This window comes from Neodiprion virginianus, chromosome 1 (genome assembly GCF_021901495.1).
Source record: "Neodiprion virginianus isolate iyNeoVirg1 chromosome 1, iyNeoVirg1.1, whole genome shotgun sequence".
In the NCBI taxonomy this organism is placed as follows: domain Eukaryota; kingdom Metazoa; phylum Arthropoda; class Insecta; order Hymenoptera; family Diprionidae; genus Neodiprion; species Neodiprion virginianus.
In genome coordinates, this window is record NC_060877.1 from 25,134,977 (window position 1) to 25,161,199 (window position 26,223).

The window sequence follows — 26,223 nt, forward strand, 5'->3', positions numbered from 1 at the left end:
CGTAGCATCCTTACGGCAGTTTATCAGTGTCTTTTGTAGTAATTTAGCGCACGCTAAACGATGCTCCTAACCGCACAGAGTTGATGAGCTCGTCATTCTGCCCTTTTATCAAACCGTCTTCAATCAGGTTTCTTCTTCACGGCGCGGTTTTCGCGTCCTGAATAAATTGAATGAACACGATCGCGACCTACATCGTATAAAATCGATAGAATTGTCCCCTGCGCGGCATAATATCTATGTTTGTGTGCACAACGTGCTTGTTTTACGGAATTGCAGATAGTATTCGATGCCACCCTGCCAATCTGTCTGGTTTGCTTGTGTGCCTCGATGGGTATTTTTTGAAACCGGGTGTCGTCGCCGTCGTCGCTTCGCGTTTTACGCGAATAGAAAAATACTTCTCTTTTTCCCTCTTTCTCTCTTTTTCTCCTGTTACCGAGAGAACAATGTTACGCACTCACGCACGATTTAACCCCTCCCTAAAAAAATGTCCGTTCGTCTAATCCCCGCTTTCGCTGGGTGACATAATCTGCTTTTGTGTAAACACCGCACCGATTCAATTACTCCTGCGTTTGCTGAACCCTGAACTCTGAAGTTACGAACGTGCGCTCAGAACCCTGTAGGAGGACCCCTTTCAGCGTGCGTGAGCTCTGTTGGCGTTTTAGCATAACGCGCTTGGTTCACTTATTGAGGGGTACGAGGCTTCCGGTTAAATTTCCAAACTCTAACTAACCACGTAGCAACCGTCTTTCCCAACTTCCACATCTCTTGCGGCTCTGGTTAACGCACGCTTTTTCGTGTATTTCCGTATCATCTTGTAAAAATGAATAATGGCGCACAGCCATCGTCCTTAAACAAAGTACATTTATACTCCTAACAACGATTATATATGCAAGTTCCCAACGTAATCCAATTCGTGGAATGAATTTTCCGAGAGACTGTATCGAACAGAACTCTTCACCCTCTGTATATGGAACAAATCGCAGGTACAGTGCAGACGCTGCAGTCGCGCATCTGCACCTTATAGTTCCGAAAAGCACCCTTGGCGATGGTAATGATCATGATTTGCAGGAGTCGAGCACGTTGCAGGTGATTTGTACAGCTACGAGAGGAATCAACTATTCATGTGCCTCGGTCTCTCCCTTGAAAGCCGTCGAACTTCTCTCTCAATTTACAGTGCTCGGCGCGGCGTGTCTCCGTCCTTCCATATTTCGCCTACCGCATCCCCGGCTAAGGTGTCACGTGACCAAAATGTCAGCGGAACCTTGGGCGCCGTCGGGGCCGTAGGGGCGACATTGACAGTCTGAGGGGATTCGTGGAAGCTGAAACGAAGGGTAGCTAAGGGCATTGTCCTCCCGAAGGATAAGTCCCTTCCTCTCTCTCTCTCTCTCCTTCACTCTCTACGACGCCTATCAGGTAGATGATGTTTCGAAACGCGTGGCATTCCCCCCAGTCTCTCATCAGTATACTCAAGGTGTCCGTTGCTCCTTGATTATCCTTAAATCCCGGAAAAGTCCTGGAATATTTTAATTTATGCTGGACAAATTGACATGATACATCTTTGATTGAAAACTGATTTGATTTTACCAGTCGACGGACCATGCAGTCAAGGTCCTAGAAGTTTTCGATCAACTGTCCCGGAAACTCTTGGAATAGTCCTGGGATCTAAATTCTCGATTGCGGTAGATACCCTGTATATTTCAGTGGAGCTTGATCGCGTCAACCGTTCAAAAAGTTGAACGTTATCGAGGTAATCCGACTACGGTGAAATCTGAAATTTAAATGTGGATTTTTTAGGAAAATTAGAAAAACGAATGAAAAAACTATAATCACAACGCGCTGGGTATATTTGAATAGTTTTCGTGAAAACTCGAGAAACTTTTATCCACTCACATCAGAAGTCAGTCAGCTGCTGTGTGTAACTACAGTTGCGCGATTTTCGCGATACGTGTCTTCGCGACTTGAGCTTCTAGAAATGCGAATTAGTCCTTCGAGTGAATCTCTTCGTATTTGAGGCCGTCTTATTTTTCCGCCGAAACGCTCGATCGCTCGTGTAGAAATAGCCCGAGTCTCTTCTCCTCTCTGTTGAGTGTCGTTTACCACCCCTCCAATCATAACAATATCGATTTCCGTTTTTTTATTGTCGACGAAAGCTCATACAGGGCCAGTGAACACGGACAATGATAGCGTCGATCGACACGGAGCCAATCAAATCTGCTGACCTTTGAGATTACCGATTGTTTTTATTTCTTTCTTTTATTTTTTCCGACCAATTTCAATAATCTCGCGTGTGACCTAAATCGTCGTTTCAATCTCAACGCGTCTTTTCGAATCAACGAAAGATTTTTCATATGAACAGATTAACAAACGAACTCTTATTTCTCTGCTTATCGAATATCCGTGGAACGAAATCGATCGATTAGGAATTGAGAACCTTGATTTGGTTTTTCTGCGATCTTCCGCCAGTTCTCACATTCACATTGATTGGATTGTACAGAGATTGGTTAGTCACAACGCTACGGACATGAGATTGTTACTTACGTCGCTAAATCACCAATCATAATGTTCGTTACCCACGATTACTGACGTTATTACATACACTGAGAAAAATTTCAGTTGTTACAGTAACTAGAAAAATTCAGTAAAACAGGTATCGTTAAAAAAACCGTTTAAATGTTGTTGGAATTACGAAAAACGAGGTACGCGTAACCATTTTGCGCTATCGTCGATCCTTTTTTGGTAATTGCAATGCAAAATCAGTTTCTGAGATTTACTCCCACTTTTTTAGCTAAACAAGGCTTCAACGTCAATTTATTGTTGCACAAGCATTAAATATTCGAAACAGTTATACAAGAAAATATAGCAACAGTGATCGTAATGAGAAAGAATAGTAACGGATACTAGACTTTCCGGTAACAGCTAAAAAACTAATTTTCATTTTCTACCTAGAACTACATTTTTCGATTGTGGTAAAAAATGAAAACAGTCAAGGACTGAGCGGTGACCGGAACTAAAAATTTCTCTCAGTGTATACGGTTTCCCTTGATCAAATTAATGACGAACTTGCGGAGTCGCGTGTTACGACCGCAGCTGGTTTTTCATTATTTTGCGAAAGAAACACCTCATTGCAGTTCGGAACTGACAACCATAGCCGGTATTCCACGTAGCGCACGAGGCAGCAGCGGCAGATGGCGGCATGAAATAACACTAACACACATACCTAGCTATTGATTTTTCTACTCGGTTACCACACAAGCCAGGAACACCCTTCGTTTGTGGAAAAAGCAAGCACGCTCGCCTGCCTGACGACCGAACCACAGTCATACCCTGTCACTGCGAGTCGCTCGATATCGATCCTGACGTACACGGGCAGCAGCTATTCCTCGCCGGCTTTTGGATCCATGAGATTACAGCTGTGTGTTTAACGCAGTTGTCACGTTCAACGGCACCTATCGCGATCGCTGAACCGAGATCCCGATACTTCGATTCGATTTCCATAGCAATATTCGAACATTTTTACGAGCATGTGCAAATCGTGGAGCTTCTTTTCACTTTTTGCCTCGTTGTTGAATCGAGCGAACGTGAACATGGATCAGCTTAGAAGTAGAGGGTGGTTCAGTACGGTGGAGGTTCAAAAACACGAGGTTAACACTTTCTGTCAAACATTTTTTCACTTAATATTTTGGCCGAATTTTGTTACTCGCAGGTTTTTGAGGTTGCTGATTACGAATCTGAACTCGGAATTTGATCATTTTTAAATTCAAAATGGCGGATCCAGTGCGGTGGATGGAAAGTTGAAAAAATTATTACATGTTTCCATATTTTGATAGTCTTACAAAGTAACAAAGATCATCCGAAGTTGCAAATTAACTGTGATAAGGATACGGCGTGGAAATTTTTGACGCAAGACGCTGAGCATCTCACTGTGATTGAGAAGGTTAAAGCTGATAAGGTTCACGTAACGAAGTATTGAGACAAAAAATCACAATCTCAAACACTAAACTTTATAGAATGAGTATGATCTTGTTAAGTTTCCAAAATATCAGTATATTGCGCTTCGTTACTTTTTACCGAGTCTCAGATAATCGTGAAGTTGCGAATTAGCGACGTTTTGCCGAATATAGAACTCACAAAATATGACCTCATAAAATTCACAAAATCTTCCGAAGTGTGTGAAGCTAATTAATTCTCGATTCTTGAGGGAAATTTGTAAAATTTATGAGCTTGCCTTTACAGTTGCTACAGACGTGTGGAGTTTGAGGAACAAAACTGAAACAGTGGTAGCAGTAATTGTTGCAGTTATAGTCAGACGCACTAATAGTCAATATGTCACGAGAATGTGACACTCTATTATGTCGTTTTCTACTATCAACTCGGTGATTTACTCATCAACAACGTTACATTGTTCAATGTATCATGCGCTACATTTACCGTACGTAAGAGTTACGAACAGACGAGGGCAAAAAGTATGCGCAGATTCGCGACATAGTTTCAAGTCGTCTCTGCGGGGTTGGCACCGCGTCGTACAAATAACAGCACCTTTCACTGTTATTAATTGACATAAAGGCATGATGTACGAGAGTCATTAGTTGAGTCAAATCGGAGCCGCGTCTAGTCCAGGAGTGGTTTGCTCCAAGTCCGCCTCGCACTGTTCAAAAGCCTCGGAAATGCAGCTCCAAGGATATTAGTCTCGTGGTTTAGTTCGTGGCCCCGACTAATTGAGCGTATTAAATTTAATAATCCTTGCATCTCTGGTCAAGAGTCGGACGCGACGATGAATCCATTGCGGAGATGGCTTACCTAGACGTTTCGCCTACGCAACGAGTCTTCGGCTTCCAGAACTTGGGTGGATTAATCCTGTGAGAAACGAGAACTAGAACTACGACAACCAGGCGCGGTAATATCCACACTTTACGACGATAGTGCGACGGTCGGGAAATCCGGTGCTTGCATTGCTAATTATCTTCCCGCAATCTATTTCACTTCCATCTCTCGTAAAATTCAAAATTCTGAAAGACGACTTGTTGTTGTGAAATACCGTAGAATGTCGTGTACGTGCAACGTGAAAGAATTAATTACGCTCACTATCTTTAAACGGGACGTAAACCGAGGTGTTTATGCATTCTGCCTACCGCAATGTAGATTATTTCGAGATTTCCAGTATCTTTGCATTTAATTGTCGTGTTCAGAATATCATTATTGCAATCGTTGGTTCGCCATGCATCCTATTATAATTACCGAGTAATTACCGGCAATTATTACCCTCTTCATGGCGATAATAACGCGATACTTGTCGATTCCTTCACAGTGGATCGCAAGATGCTTAAAAGCTCATTCACGAATACAGTTCCGTTGAAATTTTTCGTGAAAAATAATCCACTTACCGTTTATTCTAAGGTATATAAACTGTGTCCAACGAATGCGTGACGGTTATACAATTTTTTATCTAAGATGCTTATTTCCTTATTCAACCATAGTTGAACGATATTGAATAACTCGAAAAGAGACACTTGAAATGCGGTTACGTATTCGTCTGCAGTTGACAGCCGTTAAGAATGATATATCCACGCCTCTAATAGCAACTGTGCAAAACAGCGGTATCGAGTAATTTTTTAAGTCCCTGGGTAATTTTTACCACCGCAAAAAGTGCGCTTGTATATAATGTAACAAGCTGCTGTACAGCTGCTGTTTATTTTTTCAACGGCAAATAGGGACGACATTCATTGACATTTATGATTCACAAACTAGCAGTTTCTTGTCTAAAAATTGTAGGGATTATACGTACCTACTATTCGATGGTCCGACCATTAGACTCAGGAATGCCTCGCTTATACGCTCACTTTATCCGTTTCTTTTTACTCATATCGCGTATCCACCTCCGACTAGAATTATTGTTTCGTTGTAGGGAGTTGAAATAGAGGAGCTGATTTCTGTGCACCAATCTAACAATATCTCACATGCTTATCACTAGTTTGTTCATGAAATTCAAATATATAATTATTTTTTCACACCAATGACGCATAAGAATTCGTGAAGAAAGAACCGAAAAAAAACTTTCGTAAACTTTTCAGGTATTCCATGTCCGTATTGGCAAAGGTCGACGGCGGGAATGATTTCTCTTATATTTTTGTATCCAAGTTTATAAATATAGCAGCATCGTGGAATGACGAATACGATTCTGGTGATTCATTGACACGTCGATACCCTGAATTCCGATTCTGCGAATAGCGAATACCAACCATGTGCCAAACTGTAACAATTTCTTACAAATATTTGTACAAAACTCACGAGCGAAAAACATGTGTGTCTGTACATATTTATAACCACCTATGCTTCGTTGTATACAATATGAATACATGTATTCTGTTTTGTAATACAAGCTGAGGCTGAGCTGAGTATAGGTATATGTATATAAGTTACATTCAGAATTCGCGGGGCGTTCCTCTTGATTCCCGCTTTTGCTGTACAAAAACTGTCATTGTAAATTGTAGCGAAACTAAGAATTGGAATAAAAAAATTTCCAGCATTTGTAAAAACCGTGTAGGTGCATGCGGTGGCTAAATTTGCATTAAATTCTAAATTGTAATTCTTTAGAATCGCCGTTGTTAATCATTGCGAGTGAGCCATAGTAAGGCACGCCTTGTCACATTTCTTTTTACTCATATTCTCATATATGTATTTCTTCGCAATCATAATGGACTATATTAGTTCTGTTTCGGTAGCGTGAATATCCGAATGCTGCCCACGTGTTATGTTTCTGTGTATTCGTACACATGTTGTACCTTCAGTTTGCTATTGGGAAAGACAGATATTCACAATCGGGAATAACAAAATCGTAAAATTTTCAGGCGAAATTTAGTTGCGAGTATACGGCAGACTAGAAATCTTGTACGTGAGATGCGAAGATTAATTAGGTAGCTTTACAAGTTACAAGACGAGCCGTAATATAAATCATCAGAATAACCAGTGACGCTTGGATTTTCTTCTTCTTCTTCTTCTGCTTCTTCTTCTTTTTCTTCGATATGATACGTTTAATATTGGCTCGTGATTCTTCGAAGGTTTGCTCTAAATTTATGACTAATCCTTTCGGTTCATCAAATTTGACGTCTCGATTTTGAGCGCGATGCGTTACTCGATAAACAGCCCGCTTACCTTGGCGTTGGATTCAATCGATCGGTTTAAAACCAACGCGGGGATGACCGCGAGTAAATACAGTCAATTATGTGAACACATTCAGTCGAGGCTTGCGTATGTGAATCATCAAAGATAATTCTCTTGCAAAGGGTGAATCAAATGCTCGAAGAAGCACGGCACGTGCCGAGGCAGAATAATTCATCCAAGAGCGATAAAGTTCGGGGAGGTGGACGGCCGATGCTGGTTCGACATTCCCGACAAAATTGAACGCGTAGAAATTCTTGGCACAAGTATACATATATACATAACTACGGCAGTAATGAGAGAGAAAATGCCAGGAAATTAGTCGAGTTTCTATAACGCTATGAGCAATTAAGTATGCATATTGCTCTATTTTACTACAACGCGTTATAATTCCAGCCGAAATAATTGGTACCATTGACTGGGAATCCGGAACGCTCTGTTCGGAGTCAAGTGTGACATTTGTTGCCTGGCAGTTGAAAATCCTGCGGATCGTCGACGCCGTCGGCATATTTCACCCGTGTCCCGTGTTCCAAAAACAAAATTTGTTGCTGGTTAGATATTTCGTGTGACAAGGGAATATAAGCCGGTCAACTTCGCTCACATTATCGCGTTCAATTTCTCAGTTTCTTAGCGGCCGGAAATCACGCAGATCCACATTAAGATATTCCACGATCATCAAACCGCCAACCCCCAGAAGCTAGGCGCAATTTCGCGATATATTACGCTTATATACCCGGCATATCCTGCGAGCTGCGAGTCGAAAACTTTCGGTCACGATCGCTAACTCGAACGGATAGTTCGCGCCGGGAGGAAGTCGCTCTGATAATTACACCCGAAAAACCGCAGCCAATTTTTTATGCTTAGCTTGGTTGAAGGATTCATCGTCAATGAAAATTCCGCTCTTTTATTCTACAAGAAAAATATTAAGCTGCAATAATTTCTTAGGTCTTGTTTTTCACTGTCATGGTTCCTTTTTAGTTACCTGCTTACCTGCCGTGAGAAAATTCTTTAACGAGCTCGATCAGTGACTCTTGATTTTACTTTCATACCATTTATCGTTGGCTTCAATTTTAAATGTTATTTCGAACACCTTGCTTTTCCGTACGGTAATAATTGACGTGTCAGAAAATATTGCGGTGAGTGTTACGATTTGTAATATACTTTCAAAAGTTATAGTCTTGCAGAAAATTACGGCAATAATAAAACATTGAAAAATAGAATGAAAAACGACCGTTCGAGTGGCGCCGGAAAGGTTGTCGTATATCGGGGTGGATCAGAACAGGGCAACGTGTATGTTGGTAACGGAAAATTGGGGTGGCCATTTGATTTATAGCAGTAGCGGCGCCCGTCCCGCCCCTTCGGAGTTCCGCACGGACTTTGTCTAAATTCGGTTCTGTGCCTACTTTTCTACGTTATACCTCGTGCCGTGTTCGTGCTTAGCCAGGGTTTGAAATTCGGGGCTTGGCCGAAGTCTCGCGTGCTGTTCGCTACGTTGATTTCCGCTGCACGAGGGCCAGCGGCAAGGACATTTCGACGTCGCTGTGTCAAAATTTCTCAACGGAACCTGATCCTGGAAGAAATTCTCGTAATCGATGTGCGATTTCGGTTTGGAACGAATAAAGTAAGGTTTCTTGTTTGACCCTTATTTCTTTCTTTTCGTTTTCACCCGGCGTCGCTCTCGGAAAATTGTGCAGTGGAAAAATTATTGCCTCCAGCTTTTGCGCGTGTCCGTTCAAAATTACTAGCTGGGGGAGCTTTTCGTGGCACTTATTCCCTTCACCCTTAACCCTGAGATTGTGAACGCTGTTGCATAACTACGGTCGTTTTCAGATCCCGGTATTGCGGGGATTTTTGCGAAAGGAAACTGACTCGCTGAAACGTGTGCGTGAAATTGCGCGTTCTTTGGATTCGCAGCGAAGGCTCCCTCGGTGTTTATTTCACTGCTTTTCCTTTTTTTTTCTTCTTCTTGCACACGACGAAGAATATCTCCAGCGACAAAGTATCGCCTCGTAAAATTCTACGACGTTGTTCTTTGATTGTTTTTTGTAAGAAACCTCGTATATCTATAGCGTGAGGTATATACGTGTATTATCAATACACTCGGTAGAGTCTCGCGTTCAGCACGTTTGAAGTAAAACAATTTGGTTACTAAGGCCTTTGACTGATGCAAAACCAACGTGACGTGCGCGTGGATATTTTGAGTTTTTTAAATTTTGGAATATCCAGCCACAGGATTAAAGGCCATTGCCGAAGGGTTGAGGATTCAATTGAAAAGTATTGGAAATCATTATAATTCAGGATATACTTTAACAATGAAAGTCATTTGGATATCAGTGAAATTCCTGCTATCCTTAAATATTGGAAATCACTTGGAATCGTTGGTGATTTCCAAGCGAGTGATTCCTTATTTTGGTGGTTTCCAAGTTGTAAAGTGAGTTTTTGTAGAGCAGTTTTCACTTCAGTGTACCTGGCGCAATTTCTTTGCAGCTGAGGTGCTTTTTGGAGATACATGGATACCCAGAGGACAGCGAATGAAATTTTTACGTCCCTTCCACGAACGAGCTTCTGTTTGATGCGATTGGCCGCGGCTTAATGCGTTTAAGCATTTTATTTTTAAATTTATTATAACAAAAAATGGTTGCGCTTAAATAAGTCTGCCAGCGGTTGTTCCGCCATTCGTTCGCTGAACCATCGAAGGCAGAGAAATAATTCCAAACTCTTTCTCTTTCTCTCTCTTTCCTCCCCTCGGATCAATGTACCGCGATTTATTCCGCGACGTGGAATTAACTCTAAGCTAAGTTTTAATCGATACGGTTTTTCTCCTCGTCCAGCTCTTCCCCTATTCTCTGTAATAACGTTTTTTTTCTTTTTTCCCTCTGTTCCAGGTGAGCGAACAACCTAATTGTCAAACGTTTGTTGGTACTTTTTGTGCCGCGGTCTGAAATCCGAACAATAATCGAGTTCATTATAGGTACGTATTCGACGCCGCACGTGTAGTTAAAATTACTTTTTGCTTAGGTACTGAAATGCCTGCAAATTGACTTCAAACCGCAGGAATATCGCGATTTTACTTTAATCAAACGAAAATTTACCCGTTTATACACATAATGATGCTTGAAGAGAAGAATAAAAAGAGAAAAATATACTGCTCGAAGCATTCCAAATTTTACATTCAGACTTTCTCAGTATCGGTACTCAAATATTTGCACTACATTAACTATTTTTTGTATCGCTTTTTAACAACGTTTTTACACCCTATCTGTATACGGTCTCCTAGGAGTTATTCCTTGCATACTAGATCAATAGAATTCTGCTGTTTATAGTGGCTCAATTTGTAACGCTCTAAGCATGACGTGTATTCGTAATAAAATTTCGAAAACATTCCGGAGAAGGAAAATGGTACGATGTTTGTTATTTTGTAATGATATTTTAGAATTTGCGGCAAATCCTACAAACGATCGTAATCGATTCTATATTACGGTAAGCATTCGTTGTGGAAATTCATAATTATATCTGTATATATAAGTGCCATAATAAGAATTTCGCGTTAACGACGCAGTTTGTCCAACGTTCTTTCTTTTTTTTTTCTTGTTTTTTTTTTTTTGTTTCTTGTTCCTGAGAAATTTCTCGCAGTGATCTTTGATAAGATAAAATAAATTGATAGCCGTCGGCGGAAGTGGTAAAAGCAGAACGATGCAAGAGGGATTCGTCCTTTGCCCCGCTGCTGCGTACGCAGGCTCTCCGCATGGTGAGAACCGCCTTTCTCCAGCCCTCTTATACCTATTACTTTATATCTTTCGCAAGTTCAGTCATAAACCCGGCGGAAAGATACGCCCGACATCCGTGTAACCAGGCAGCCAGCTTGGACTCGGTTAGCCGCCCGGGTTGCTGGAGGGTTGCCGCTTGTGATAATTCGGCGTTTTTTAAATTATTACCCAACTTCCTTGGTACAGCGAGAAGTTTTGAGCCGAAACACTCTCCTTATTCTTCGGGTGAATATTCTCGGCTGAATTTTACGGAGGGGTTGCTCTGAAAATTTTACTTATACCTACTCGGTGAAAGTTCACGTGCGCGTTTCGCATCTGCAAAACAACCATGCTGCAAGACCTGGTCGTTAATTGAAGTTTAGAGAATGGCACCTTTTTAGTTTGCGTAATTCGCATCAAGTGATTACAGGTGTTTATCCAACGATAATCGATTGTTGGCACGGTAATCTTATTAACTTTACCTTTGTTCTTCTAACTCACTGTCCACGTGTTTGGTGCGAATAATTCGCGGGATAGGACCGCAAAAACCCGGCCGTGGAGTCCTCTCTAGGTTTGGATGAAGTACACTACGAAGCGCAAAACCACCGAGACGTTTAATCATCGGATTTGCGATATGGCTTACAAGCGCTCGCTCCACGAGATAAGAAACCGGAGTAATTTTCTGGCATGCACATTTTTGTAACTGCGTAGAAGAGCTTTTGAAACACGTTTTACGAAACTCACGGATACTTCTGTCAAGGGAAAATTACACAGAATCACAACCAAACGGAAGTCTTACACGGTTGGAAATTATTGTGAATTTACTATTCATTTACTCTACAAAAAAGTTGGCAAATTACCAAAGTAGGTTTCAAATTTACAAATTCGGTGTAGCGACGTAAATTACTATGCATCTGCTTTCAACTTGTGATGTTTGATTTTACTAAAATTTATAAGAAAAACAGAAAAAAGTTATTTGGATTTACTACACTGTGTAGTAAATTTGTTGTGTTTGTAAATTGAAAAAACTGCGAACGTATGGTGAATTCACTGAACCGTATCCGAATAAAACGTGCAATACAGTCTAGGAAGTTTCATACAGAAATTTTTGACAGTGTACTTTTTGTCTGAAAATTTGAGACACGGATTACACAGAAACTCTGACTTTTTTGTTCTGTATGTTTAAACTGCGTTATTCCAACACAATTTTGACCATGAAGCCCTTCAGCTTGATTCAAATTGTATTTCGTTCTTGAAAGTATACCAATGTATTTTCGACGTCAGATACCTTTCGCGAACTTGTCAATTCTCTCGAAATTAAACATATAACGTTCCTTAATCGATTTGTGACGTCATACTTTAAACCACTTTGAAAGTTTGATGTAATGTTCTGAATTCGGAAAGTTTGACTGGCAATGGAAAATCCATAATTGATTATATTTGAGTGGGAAAACTTTCAATATTAAAAACAACTTAGCTAAATGAATCTGACGAAAGGAAATGTCGAAATGTAATCACGCGATTCTGCTGACCACGGTAATGTTCATTTTCTAGTCAATCACCATAGATCCAAAGATATTATCGCCTAGTTTACTGTTGGTCTCATTCGAAATATGTTACTTCATCGAGATTATTAGTGACGAGTGCTTCCAATTCTGGACGAACGGTTGAAAGCAGTCGGCCGTTGAACGGTTGTAACGAGGACATCAATTTTAGATGTTGAATATCGTCTGCATAAATTTGCCTGAAATTGCCCTCTGAAAAATTGTCCCTTGTTTCTTCAAGCACCTACGCACTCTTTCTGTCATAACGAATTATGTTCCGCTGACGTAGTGACGACGCACATTGTTTCGTTGGGCAAATAATATCATCCGTGTACCTCTGACGCACGCCTCAACTGTTGTCAAGTTGATTGAGTACCTGCAGTATAATTTAATTTTCGCTTTACCGTCAAACGGCCAACAATTTACCGTACGAAGCGTTTGAAACGCGGTAGTATTCAACATATCGAATGCTAGCGAATCATGAAAATAGGCAAAAACGGTTTCATACCCGCATCCTGTTTTCTCCAATGACCGCAATTCGAGGGTGAAAGATATCGACTCTGAAATAAACCATCAACTGTACCAAAAGTCGAAAATACATCCTAACTTCGTGTCTATCTAGGCTTCAGCATCTTTAGACTGTAGTCAAGTTTCAAGGATTCTAGTATCCTTCCGGCAATAACGTTCAAGTTCGGAGAATGTTCTGTGCACGTAGGACATCTGCTACTCCTAGCCGGCCACAAGTGGTTCAAAGTTTCGCAAAATTCGAAACCGTAGCACAGCGCTACTTCGGCACGATGTACGGCACCGCTTTCAGCGAAGTTCCACTTCGACTGGTACCGATAAAGTTGGTCACAGCTCGTGTATGAACTCCGTTACAACGTTACCTCACCAAATTGAACCTGTAGACCCTTTTAGTGGGTATGAGAGCTTCGGTGCGTGTTGCAGTAAATCCGGCAGGAGACGTCAAAAGTAAAGCTCGTGCTATGGATTTATTACGATATTTGTAACTCTTGGAAGTCAAAGCAGTCTTTAGATCTGTGTTGCAGTTTCCTGGGGCCGCTGTAATACAAGTATTTTAGTTTTACTGTAGCTACTTTTCTCGAAAGAACTTCAGTGCTTATTCGGGGCTTCTTTAGAAAGCGGACAAATCTCGCAACTAAAAGGTCGATGCAAATTGAGATGGACTCGGTATGATAGAAATGTATCAGATGACTTTGAGAAGTCAGTCCCACGCGGATACCCACGAAGATATGGATCGGGAAAAAAGTTTCAAACTCAAAAGACTCGTTGGAGTTAATTATCGCTTTGATGGTTATGACGAAACTGCCGCCTGAACTTGAGTTGTATAATTTCAATAGATCGCTGAACGAAATTTAGTACGAGAAGTTTTCAAAAGCAATTTCAATAAAAAGAACACCTGCGAGGAATTTAATCATTACTGTCCCAGTTACGCAAGTAACTGCCTCAAATCAGCCGATAAGGTTTGAAACGATAACTTCGTCTATCAACTCAAGTAATAATCACTTGAGGGGTCAGCGACACATTTATTTACGAAGATTCGATTATATTTGTTTTCACTAGCGATAAAACGATTTTTTAATATAAAATAATGTGATTTTTTAAACACATGTAGAGTTTCGATGCTTCGGCGTTCGTAATAAGTCCTTCAATTAGCAAGTCATTACGCCGAGGATGAAAGCCGCGGGGATCTTCAAGGCAAGAAACTACGCGGAGGCGACGTGTTTCTGAGACCCGGGAAACCGTATCCACTTTGATACTTCTGAAATATTCAGACCTCACTGCAGGGCGCTAAGGTTTCAAGTTTCAAGGCTTTCAGACCTTTGGTTAGGATCGGCGCCTAAAATGTCATCGGAGTTCCGGCTAATTTCCTTTATGCCGTCATAAACTATCCGAATTCATAATAGACGTGGTTGTCCAAAGTTAACGGTAATTATATCCGTGTAGTGAAGGAGCTGTGGAACGATTATACAGTAAAGACCTGAACTCAATTATCGCGTCAGGTACAGTTTAACTTATTTCATGACATACGTCTACTGTCAAATACTTCACCAACGGTAGGTTATTAGTGGAAGTCCTACAGACAAGTTTGGTAATTCAACCTGAAATGGGGATCTTCAAAAATTTACAGCGGACGAAATTTCTTTCGCAAACTTGTATCTTAGACGATCTTTATATTTTTTTCTGCCATATAAAACGCTCCGCGCCGTAGCTGATTGTGAGACAGAAAGTGAAATGAGGATTGTTGTAATTGTTACGAGAAAAGTTGGATTGTCAAACGGAAGTGGGCAGATGCAGACAAGTTATCTGATCACCGGGTTTTACCAAATGTACGTCATTTCTTTATCAGTGGTCGGTCGACCATGTGTGCAATACTTGCGGCTCATTACTCATTCGCAGTCAATAAAACAACGTGAATTTCAGTTGATGTGAAGAAGATGTAGTTGTTAATAATATCTGTTCGTTAGCCTCAGCCTCAACTTTTGTACGAATCGATTTAATCAGTGAATGTGGTAATTGGTCGCAATGTTTGAGACTATTCTTCACCCTGTCAATTTTGAGGCGTATTATCCTTTGGAGACGAATTTTTTCACTCGGACAGGATCTTCCGTATTGACCCGAGAACGATTCAGTTGGGAATGTTAATTTAGTATCTTGCAATGCTAGGTGGACAAAAAGGATGATTTTGGTTGGCCTAACGCCAATTTTGTCTCGACCTCTAACCCGAGGGAACAAGGTTTAACCCCAGGAGGTTAGACGTCGTCCGAATTTCGCTTTCAAGTTCGTTCCGACCAATAGAAGGCAGAATTAGATCGAAGGTTATTGTTTTCAAGGACAGTGGTAGCCTCGACGAAGTGAAAATTATTAAATTTATCTCTTGGCGAACATACTGTCAACACCTTCGCAGCTTTTTTGTAAGATCCGTCGAACGTATCACATGCGTGTGAGTTTATTTATTTATGACGAGTGAAAAAGTAACCTCTTTGCCTTTCGATAATAGGCAAGAGAATATTTTATCTTTCAACTATAACACGTCGCGGAAACGTAAGCCTATTAGCTTGCTAAGATAAACAAGCGTCTTCGGAATATGTACGTTTCTTCTTAATTTCACTCCTGAAGTGCCACCCACGATTCTTAATTGCATTGCGATTCCAGCTTTGTACTCGGCGATTTCTGATCCACGGATTGAATCATCGAAAAAAACATTTATAAACATCTACCTATCAAAGAACCGTTTCTGTAAACTTGAAAGAAATTCTTGCTCCCACCAAGAGCTTGGGACGAGCAAAAGACAGCTTTCATCTTTTATCGGTAGAAACGTCGCTCCGCAGTCTAGTAAACATGAAATGTCAGTCGACTTAAGTGCAAATGATTCGGGATCCGATTCCCCCGCATCTCTTCAGCTCAGTGCTGTAATAAATCATGATCATCCAATATCCGTTCGTCGACTCTGCTTGCTTTTCGTGCCGCTGACTTGGCAGGGGGTGAAGGAACGAAGCTGGTGAAAGCAAGTAGTGCAGGCAATGCATCATGCGCCTTGGCCAATATCGGCTTTAAAACTTTCAGTTCAAACTTTGCCCGTTAATATCGCGGTTGTGTCGGAAATTCACGCGCATCAGATTCGTTCCACCCCGCGGTTACATTTGCATCTTGGTTGGCGTTCACAGCGGTGATTTCGTACGAAATTTCAAAATTTCCCAATTTTAACGTACACCGAGAGAAATTTTTAGTTCCGGTTACCGCTCGGTTTTTAACTATTTTCATTTTTTACCGTAATCGAAAAATATGGTTCTAGGTAGAAAATGAAAATTAGTTTTCTAACTGTTACCGGAAAGTCTAGTATCCGTTACTATTCTTTCTCATTACGATCACTGTTGCTATATTTTCTTGTAACTGTTGCAAAAATTTAATGCTTGTGCAACAATAAATTGACGTTAAAGCCTTGTTTAACTGAAAAAGTGGAGTAAACCTCACAAATTGATTTTGCATTGCAATTACCAAAAAAGAATCGACGATAGCGCAAAATGGTTACGCGTACCTCGTTTTTTGTAATGCCCACAATATTCAAACAGTTTTTTTAACGATACCTGTTTTACCGAATTTTTCTAGCTACTATAACGAATGAAATTTTTCTCAGTGTACATTCTAAAATTGGGTTGTATACTTCTCCAGATATCGTTTCAGGAACGCTCAACATTTTAATTGAGCGCTCAACTATTCTTTCGATATTTTTCGAAAGTGAAGACATTACTTCCGATGCATGTACAGCGTGTATTTTAGGTGACAAGGATGAAAACCTGGTTCACCCAAAGCGGGCAAAACACGTAAGTGTCAGAAATACGACTCGTTTAGTGGATTAAACGTAGTATACGTATATCCCAGGCTCTCAAGGGTCGTTGGAAATTACGTTTGAAGCATCTCACCGAGTCTATTTACTTTCTATACACGGTATATCAAGTAGATAGCAAAGCGACGCAGAGTTTAAACGATCATCGGTGGTTGGTAAATTGGCGGCGTGTATTTGAGAAGCTTTAGAGCAATCGAGCTACTCGTGTCTATCCCGTTCGCGGATAGTGGCCCGATTATCGTTGCCAATTATCCGTTGCCTGGCGTTGATATTTGCTCTTCTTACTGAAAATCTACCGCGTATCAAATGGAGCAGTAATTTGTTCAAATCTCCCCGGTTGAACCTCACCTCTTCCATTTGCATATCTGGTACTAATGGAATAATACGCGCCATTTTATTTCCGCGTTTAAAAAGTGATTTATTATGTAATGAGGTGGGTATACTTGTCAACATCGAACACAGGACAACCCGTTGAATTTTCCTAGAGCAAAATCTCGGGCTCGTTTTAGTGCCTGACAGTAGAACCCCTACTTACGAGCGATAGCTTCCTAGCCAATCAGTTTCAGTGGGCATCGAACAGACAAAAAGTCCACGAAGGAAATTGGCAGAGCAGAACTGGATCGCGAATAATGATCGACTTGTCGCGGCAAAAACATCTAACTCACTGAATCTCGGCGTACCACCACCTCAAACTACTCGAAGTTTTGAAGCTACCACCACTTTTCTTTGTTATTCTTAGCGGGTCACTTGCGCGGTGTGACGAAGTTTACGGGCAACGAACCGTCGAGTCGGGAATCCCTCTCTCTCTCTCTCTCTTTTACTTCGCACTCACCATCAATCAGTCGTCTGGAAGCATCTGTACCATCCCAAAGGGATAGAGAGACACCTCTTGAATATTTTTTCCGGCTGATCGGATGTCATCGGGCTGTTGAAAGGTCCCGCCTAGCATGGCGCGAGTCTTTTCATTAATTTAATTTGATTTTGAAACGATGCAATTGCTTCAAATCCTCGCTCATACTCTCTATTTGATAAACCCTTACGCTGCACACCTATTGCGTATATATACACTGGTGTCACATCGCTGGAGACCCCGCATTAACAGGCATTGCGTAGAAACGAAGAGATCGGTTCAAAACACTTGAAAATATTTTTAAAATCAGTCATCATTAGTAAAATAAAATTTCGAATATGAAGAACAACAGCATAAAACAACGAAATACCGGAAAATAAGTCATTCTATTAAAAAAAAATCATAACTCACTAAATAGTTGATACTTCGAGCTGAAAATTGACTGAGTAACTCTGAAGACACGGATTTTTAAGATAAAAATATGGAGATGTTGTGCATTAAAAAAAAAATGGCATTTATTTGAGTGGGTGAGGTTGAATATTTGGAAAAAAAAATGAATTAACAATTTTTACATTATTCTATTATTCATCTTGGATGAAAACACATTATTGTGGACGTTTTTCGTATAGAATCTACGGTGACCATGTTGTAGGGTCATTTTGACCCCGGTGTGTGGCGTAAGGGTTGAGTTTTACTAGTGCAAGACTTACTGGCTGGCTGGTTATTGTAGCTGCTCTCAGACTTACGATTGAGTTTTAATTAAAATTCAAAACGCATGTAACAAGTATTCTCCTCGAATGATTATATTACGAAGCCGTTCTCCTTCCAGCAACAATAAAGTTCTAACAATAACAATGATAATAATAACAACGTACTTGAACTTTTTCACTGCAGCCATTCGCGATTTATGGTCGATTCTCGCAATAACTTCTGCGATTCACGTTATACATTCGTACAGATTTAAATTCAGTCAACGTTTATTTTGCATCGGAACTTTTAATTTCGTTGAGTATCCCGCGACCTGTAGGATAACAATTCCGGAAATTAATAATTCCTCCACGATAAAACGGCAGCGGCAATAAAGCAGAAGCTCGTCAGAACGATACTGTACAGCTTTCTTAGTTTATCGTTTCCTCCTACCGGTGTAACGTATACGTGTGCATAATGCGCCTACGTGCTAATCGGAGTACATGGGATAATTCAGCACCGCGCAAGCACCCTGCTCCCGTAAATTCGATAACCAAGTTCCACGCTAGTTTACCGGCTCGTCGTCGTTATAGCGTCGAAGATCGTTGTAACCGTGTCAATAGCCCCGCACGCACACAATGTCGAATGTATTAAGTGGGAATTGTCGCCTTGTTTCCTCCCCGCTTCGTGTCATCGAATTTCATGTTGGTATAGGCACAATATCGAAAGCCCACATTATTCGAGGGACGTTGATGCGAGGACTGGCTATACCGAGCAGTAAAAAAGCCCGGTTTATACTGCCAAAGCCATCTCTGGCTCAGCTGGTTGAGCAACCGGGTCAACAACTCGATCGGTGAGCTAACAAACCGTTCGACCTCGTCGCCACCCTTTGGCAAACGCAGAAGGCTAAACAAAATCATTGATGACTTGATATTACGGATACGGGGGCTCATTTTCAAACCACTCGGCTGTGCCGAACGAATTCACCAACCGTTATCAAAGTGTTCTGTAATACTCTAACAAGCTGATCTCCTATTTTCTGAGCCTCAATTTATCACCAGTTGAAAAAGATACACTCTCCATGCAGGAGAAATATTCAGGGCGTATAATACGAAGGATCTTTCAGAAATTGGAGTTTATACGTTATCCTGCATCCTCGTCTGGAATGACAATTACTTATAGATCCAACCGCTGTTGAAGTTGTACCGACACTCTTTGTTCTTTGGAAGTTAAACTATGCGATCTTCTTGGTTTTCAATTCACGTTTACCTGTCCCCGACTGAATTATACACCTTGTAGATTTTCGAGAAGTGTAAAAGCGACGTACGGACGTTCATCGAATACGTCCAAGCTGCGTTTTGGCTTACCAATTGATCAGTTTTGACTACACAACGCAACGGGCGAACGGTAAAACCGGTATCTACATGTTCGGTGCCGAATTTGTAATTAAACAAACTGCACGTCACCATTGGAATCTCCTCCTTAACACTTGGACTGTCCCAAAGATTTAGAACAGGCATATTTAATTTTCTAAGGTCAGACGAGGTATGTTGGACAGTGTGAAGTTGGAACGGCTCGAGCCCAGTCACGTTCGACCAGACGACCCTCGAGGGTTCCGGTTAACTGTAAAGCCGCAATAGATTATTGTTACCAACGTAAATCGTGATTAAATTCAGTAATTACAGTTTCAGTTTGAACAATCTATACGCGTGAAGCGGTGTGTGCTTTGAGAGATCCGAGTCCCTTTCAGATCTAAAATTTCACGTGCCCATCAAGATGCATTATATAAGCTTATAATGCGAGGGCTTCTTAGTTGAGGAAATCCCGAGTAAAATAGACTTCATTTGAGCCTCAAAAACTGCGCGATAGTCACGATTCCGATGCTTGAGATGCTGATGAGAATAAAAATTGGGACTCATTTGGCCCTCGGAAGTTTCAAATGCAATATTCCAACAGATGAATGAAACCTCAATCCGAGTCGATATATCGGGATATAGAGAGTTGAGAAGTTCGAACGAGATCTAAAATTTGAACTCGAGCTTTGCAAAATTACTCGGCAATGTATCGCAGTCAAATTTTAATTTTGACGTTACGGCACGTAAGTGAGAATACACAGTAAGGCAATCAGGGAGAGAAGCATGTGTGCACCATCCGCGTAGAAGGACTTTAATTACGTAACTTAATTAAGACCAAAGCCAGAGTCGGACTGACCTCTGTAATTCGGTAGCTGTGATAATGAGTCCAAGGGTGGCGGTCTGCTCGTGGCCTCGATATGTCTCGTGGAACAGGTAGCAGATGCGCCGGAAGTCTAATTACGGCCAACGACTCTCCTCAGCTATCGACTAGATCTGATTACGAATTCCCTGCTCTATGGGGTTTACTTATTCCCATGGATATATTATTGTACGCGTACATTGCCCGGTTTTTTCAGTACGTAAATTTTCAATTTGGCTACAACAAAAACATGCGGGGCGAATGTTTGTTCCTTCGTGAATTATAAATAAATCGTTTAACTTTATACTGCAATCCTAGAAGCTTGGTATAAGCTGTTCAAGCGATTTACGATCGACGATTTTCAGTTTTGTATTTCCGGTGAGGAAATTAACGATCGGCATCTCTACTCGTCACAATTCCATTATTCGATACTGCAGCTGAATAAAAATTCGTTGATATCAGTAACCGATGCATCACATCATATTGTACTTTGTAGTATTTAAAATTTTCTATTCACTCGGTACTTCTTCTCTTCAATCTCTACAAAATCGGATATGATTAGATTATACGTGATTAGATTAGATGCCTTGGTTGGATAAATAAAAATTTTTGATACGGATGAATATTCCCAAATATCCAGCTTGTCATTCAATCTGTGTTTTCGCGACAACGCGTTTTACAATATTGAAAATTTCCCGTCAGTAGTTGGAAAATGTACCCAAAAATTGGTCAATCCATTTCCGTGTGTTTACGGTTGGTTGCATTGATTTATCGAATCCTGTTTGTCTGGTTGTTCTCACGTAAAGTGCAACACATACCTGTGTCTACCTTTTGACGAAAATAATTAATTATATAATATGCAGCACGCGTAATGGAATTTGACGTGGCGTGATCAATTACGCTGGGCACGCAACCACGTGATGTCGGCAAAGGTTATTTTGCTGATTGATCAACCGAATCAAGCCTTTTACCTTCGTCAATCGCCTCATCGCTCCAAGTTGCGTAATTCCAGCGGTGATCGAAATTAAATTATTCAGATTAATCGCTGCGTAGTACTTTAATGCATAAATTTATAACGCACGACCAAAATTCGCTATCCCGATCAGTCATTTTGGTGCTTGATAATCGAACTCTTACGATTTAACGATTTCATATATTTGATGCAAACAGATATTTTGTCAATAGCTGGCTAGATCCTTTAAAACGGAAAATGTAAATCGCAGCAAATCGACAAGTAATTTACCTACCTGTGAAAAATGTAATTCTGCACTAGAAATTTGTATTCTTACGATACCAGCCACGCACCTTAAACCACTGCGATTTCTGAGCAGTAAAAATGATCTTGCCTTTTCTAAACGTGACTTTTTTTTAAAAAAAAGTGAAAAATCGGATGTGCGCCAGCTTAGACGTGACGTAGATGGCTCATCTTCGAATTGAATCTTTCTTTCAACCCAAACAAACTTTTCTAAGAGTGCCACGATGGAAATTCGTAAATCATTTTTTCATGTAACATAGTAATGTGTGTTTATATAAATATATATTATTAATGTTTGCCTTTGGAAGATCAGTGTGGGTTACAAAAATACTATATATGAATGGTTTAGGGTCGATATAATATGTAAAGTTTTCGCAATCCTCAACGAAAAATACGACATTTTTCTAACCCCTGATTTATTGTTCAACAAAATCGAAACTGCCGAATACTATGAAAACTTTTTTCATGCTGTTCGCTCCTTTTTTTTTTTTTTGTTGTAACGCTGATATAAATTATGGGTGCCATGTCGAAAAATTCTCAAACTTGAATCGAACTGCGACATGTGTTCTTTTCTTATTGTATTATGTCGTTTAAATAATACAGAATACAGCATTTAGAAAAAAAAAAACCCTACCGCACATTTTTAACGTGGTAAAAACTTTTGTTTGTCCAATTTAATCACACACACAGTTACTGTAATTACTAAGCACGTTTGTACAATTTATTGCATACTTCAGTGCAGGTAATTAGACCGTGAAATACAACGTACCGCACTTTGGTTGATACAGAATCCTTTGAAGTCATATCGCGTACCTGGTTACATGTTTTTATTTTTTACTTCCTATCTCATTTTGTACTTGATCTTTCTTTTTTTTTCACGAATAACTCTCTGTTGAGTTGAAACTGTTCTTGTTATTTTTCAGGCGGCATCGGAAGCGAAGAAACCCTTTTCTCTTAAACCCGTTTACATTCCTCGCATTACGCTTGTTCTTACGAAATTCCTGAACTTGCAAAATCCGAAAGAAGTTCACTTTGTATTCCCAAATCAACTTTGCCTTATACGCAACATATCCTAAATTTGTCCACCTTTTATAAACCCTTGACAATTCTTATCAATCTATAGATAGGTACTAAAAAACAGTTACAATGTAAACTGGGTTTCACATTTACTTTATAATAAATGTGCGATTAATGCGGTAATTATATTAGTCTAATACTCACATGCATTTGGAAATATCTCTTCTTATTCATGTTCAGGTTGTGACTAAAACAGTTGATGTACTTCACCTGGAGACTGAAAGGGGTGAAAATTTCTGCCCAAGTGTAAAATTATATTTAGTTTTTTTTTTTTTTTTTTCAGAATCCAAACTTTCGCGATTTTTAATTCTATCTTTTTTTCATCGAACAAGGATCTGAATAAAATTACGTTTCAAAATATATAATACTTTACAAAACTATGTACGATCCAAACTATTTCATAGCATAAAATTTAAGAAGAAAAATTATTACGTCTCGGGTAAACCGGTTTTGCTGAAAAATGATCGAAAAGTTTTTATGTTCAACCTATATGTACATATAAATCAGAAGGTTTAAACTCGATCGGATCGAGCATAAATTTCTACGATATCTGCGCACATGGAAAAAAGTTACAAAATAAATGTAAGGCACAGTTAATTTTTCCCCTTCCAACAGTCTCGCTTCAAATAATGTGAATTTCTGTTAATAAATACATTTATTTCGCATTGTCACATAACGTATACATGTCTCATAACAATATATCGACATTGCACAGATCAGTTACTGCAGCGATAAGTTAAGAATGTTACATAGTTCGTATTTTTCGTGATATTTTTAAGATTTTTTTTTCCCCCCTCAACTACATACTCTTAAAATTTTCGTTACATGCATTTACCCTACCACCAGACACCGCGCTGCATCCCAAAGTCTCTACACGACGTAGTAGGACGAAGCGTAATACGGATAGGCACTGTAGGCTGAATAGGCGACGGGGTAGCTCGTGTAGGGGGATGAATAGGCGGTGTAAGCCACGGGCGCTGCGTAGGCCGAATAAGCAACCGGGGCCACGTAGGGAGCAGCGCCAACGAGGAGGGTGCGTTTGTCTCTGACGCTCGGATCTACCGGCTCCACGGCATCTTCAACCTTAGTCGTCTTTACGGGCTCGATAGACTCGACGTCAACCGGATTGGCGACGGACATCGCGACGCCGACGATAAGGAAAACCTGCGAAAACCGTTGACACTGATTAGAATTAAGGATCGGCTCCGATTCTCGATTCCCAAATCACCGTCAACTCCGAATCAAAAACAAAGCTTATATGTATCACAACTCTGCTTCTCTCTTTTCTCTATGCCGTTTATATTCTCCTCGAAGAACAGATCGAGATTCACTGTTACAGAATTTTCTGTTTCCATAAAACCAGACAAGTACATAGATGCCACGAAGATTGGAGTTTTCATGCAAAGTGGAATATTTATATTATACGTACCGCGAAGCTCTTCATGGTGGTTTTTATTTTTGTACGAAATAATCGACTGCGGGGTTGTGAATGAACCGAGAAACTCACCACTGAATGATGCTCCGGGTTTTCCGCGGCAGGCTTTATATACCAATCCGTTTATAATTTTCTCTACGTGGCTTGATTGGCAATGAATCGATGTCCCCGACTCCGATGGGAGCGGGTGACTGGGTATGTACGGTGTGTTCCATTGTTAGTGTCAGCTTATGGCTCAGGCGTGTCTCGGGGAAGGTTACACGTACCGTCCCAAGTGCTCCTCGTCGACAATCTTGGGCAAGAAACCTTGGCTATCGGCCATTTATGGTAGAAAGTATTTGACAATCGTGCAACGTAATTTACGCATAATCGAACCTCGAGGTCTTGGCAGTGATTAAAAGTTTCGTGAACCTATGCAGGAGCCGGATAAACAGTCGTGCGTTTTTATAATCCATTGATACAGAGTCTGAATTTTAGTTCTCGTATTAGCAGTTGTTACTGCATTTATTCATCACCGTTTCGCGATTAAATTTATATATTGATCGGTGAAAAATATTCTTGCATATAAAGTATCCTCGTGATTAATGTTCGCTATCCAACTTGAGGAAAATCTGACTACGTGTATTGTATATACGTACGTAAGTACGTCGTTTACATTGTTCGCTTGAGAAGCCTCATTATACATTTTTGAAGAAAAGACTTCCCTACAAGTACAAGGTGCGAGGGTCGAAACAAAAGGAAACCGAGTCAATTTGTGCGATTTTTCACGGTCAGGGGAGCAAAAAATCTCGAGAACGCTGGTAAATCGTGCGACCGAATTATAGCAGTCTTAATATCCTTCTCAGGGCGACCAGAAATGTTATTGTAGATTTTTTGAATCCTGGATCCTATGGTCAAGAGATGATATTCTTTGCTTTTCAACTTTAGTTTCTGCCTTGTTTAGAGATGTACAAAAATTGTACCGAATGAATAACACCTCGCGTCATTGTTTGACCGGACTATATTCGGTACCTGATGCAGGCTAACTTCAAATTGTCAACCTACCCTACAACCGGTCCTGTAATCTCACGCAACAAATCGGAGCGTTCATGGGCGAGAGACGCTGGAACGTTGAATTCCCTTTCTTATCGTCATATTACGAGGATACTCAACGGTGATGGGAAAAAGCATGAAAGCGGATAATGGTGGGTTGCATTGTCGTACCTGCCACCATGCCGGAGTTGTTATTATCGTCACATTATCTCACGGTGGCCGATCATAATAAGGGCTACGAAATTACCGAGACAAACAAAATTAACGCCGCCACTGAACACGTCGAGACGTATCCACTGGGAGCAATGGATGTTTTGCGATAGTGAAAAGCATGAAATTACTATCCGGTAAAATCATGCCGACGAAAGCGAAGATTAATTAATCAGTTTATATATCAGATTAATAATTCTACAACACTTTTTCCATCCTCGAGTAATCCTGCACCCCTGATTATTCCAACTTATCAACGATCCCTGTGAAAAAATGTAAGTACAAAAGATTCTTCAACGCAAACGCTCAATGCTCGCGATTTTTATTCATGCTCCCCTTTGCGATGGTCCGTGTTTCTTTTTTTTTTTTTTTTCCACTTCTAATTATTGTCCGAAGAAAAAGAAAAGAAGAAAAATATTTGCGCAATCACCCAAGGGAACTACCGGTGCAAATTCGTTTTATTTTCCCCCCTTCGCTCAACCCCTCTGTTACTTCTATGTGCGGCTATTCCTTTTATATTTATCTTTATTTTCATTCTGGTCCTTTTTCTTATCACTTTACCCCGAGACTACTGACAAGAAAAATAAAAGAAAGTAAAAGGGAAATCTGGCATGAAACAGTCGCTCGGGATGCAAATACGTTGGAACGA

At 40.4% G+C, this 26,223-nt stretch overlaps 2 protein-coding genes across 11 annotated transcripts in view; one reads left to right on the top strand and one right to left on the bottom strand.

Moving 5' to 3' along the window:
- Nucleotides 1-26,223, top strand: part of LOC124310481 (stress-activated protein kinase JNK) — a 158,627-nt gene that overhangs the window by 56,922 nt on the left and 75,482 nt on the right. For 4 of the 10 annotated variants that reach the window (XM_046774480.1, XM_046774482.1, XM_046774481.1 and 1 more), the window contains one exon: nucleotides 10,041-10,126. The exons of the other annotated variants lie outside the window; for them this stretch is intronic. The gene's annotated coding sequence lies outside the window, so the exon portion shown is untranslated. The remainder of the gene's footprint in view (nucleotides 1-10,040; nucleotides 10,127-26,223) is intronic. 10 annotated transcript variants of the gene reach the window in all.
- On the bottom strand, nucleotides 23,534-24,450 carry LOC124310487 (pupal cuticle protein C1B-like). Its single transcript, XM_046774495.1, has 2 exons — nucleotides 24,327-24,450; nucleotides 23,534-24,061 (listed from the first exon to the last, which is right to left on the bottom strand). The coding sequence occupies exons 1-2, from the start codon at nucleotides 24,339-24,341 to the stop codon at nucleotides 23,768-23,770; spliced, it is 309 nt and encodes a 102-aa protein (XP_046630451.1). The 5' UTR covers nucleotides 24,342-24,450; the 3' UTR covers nucleotides 23,534-23,767.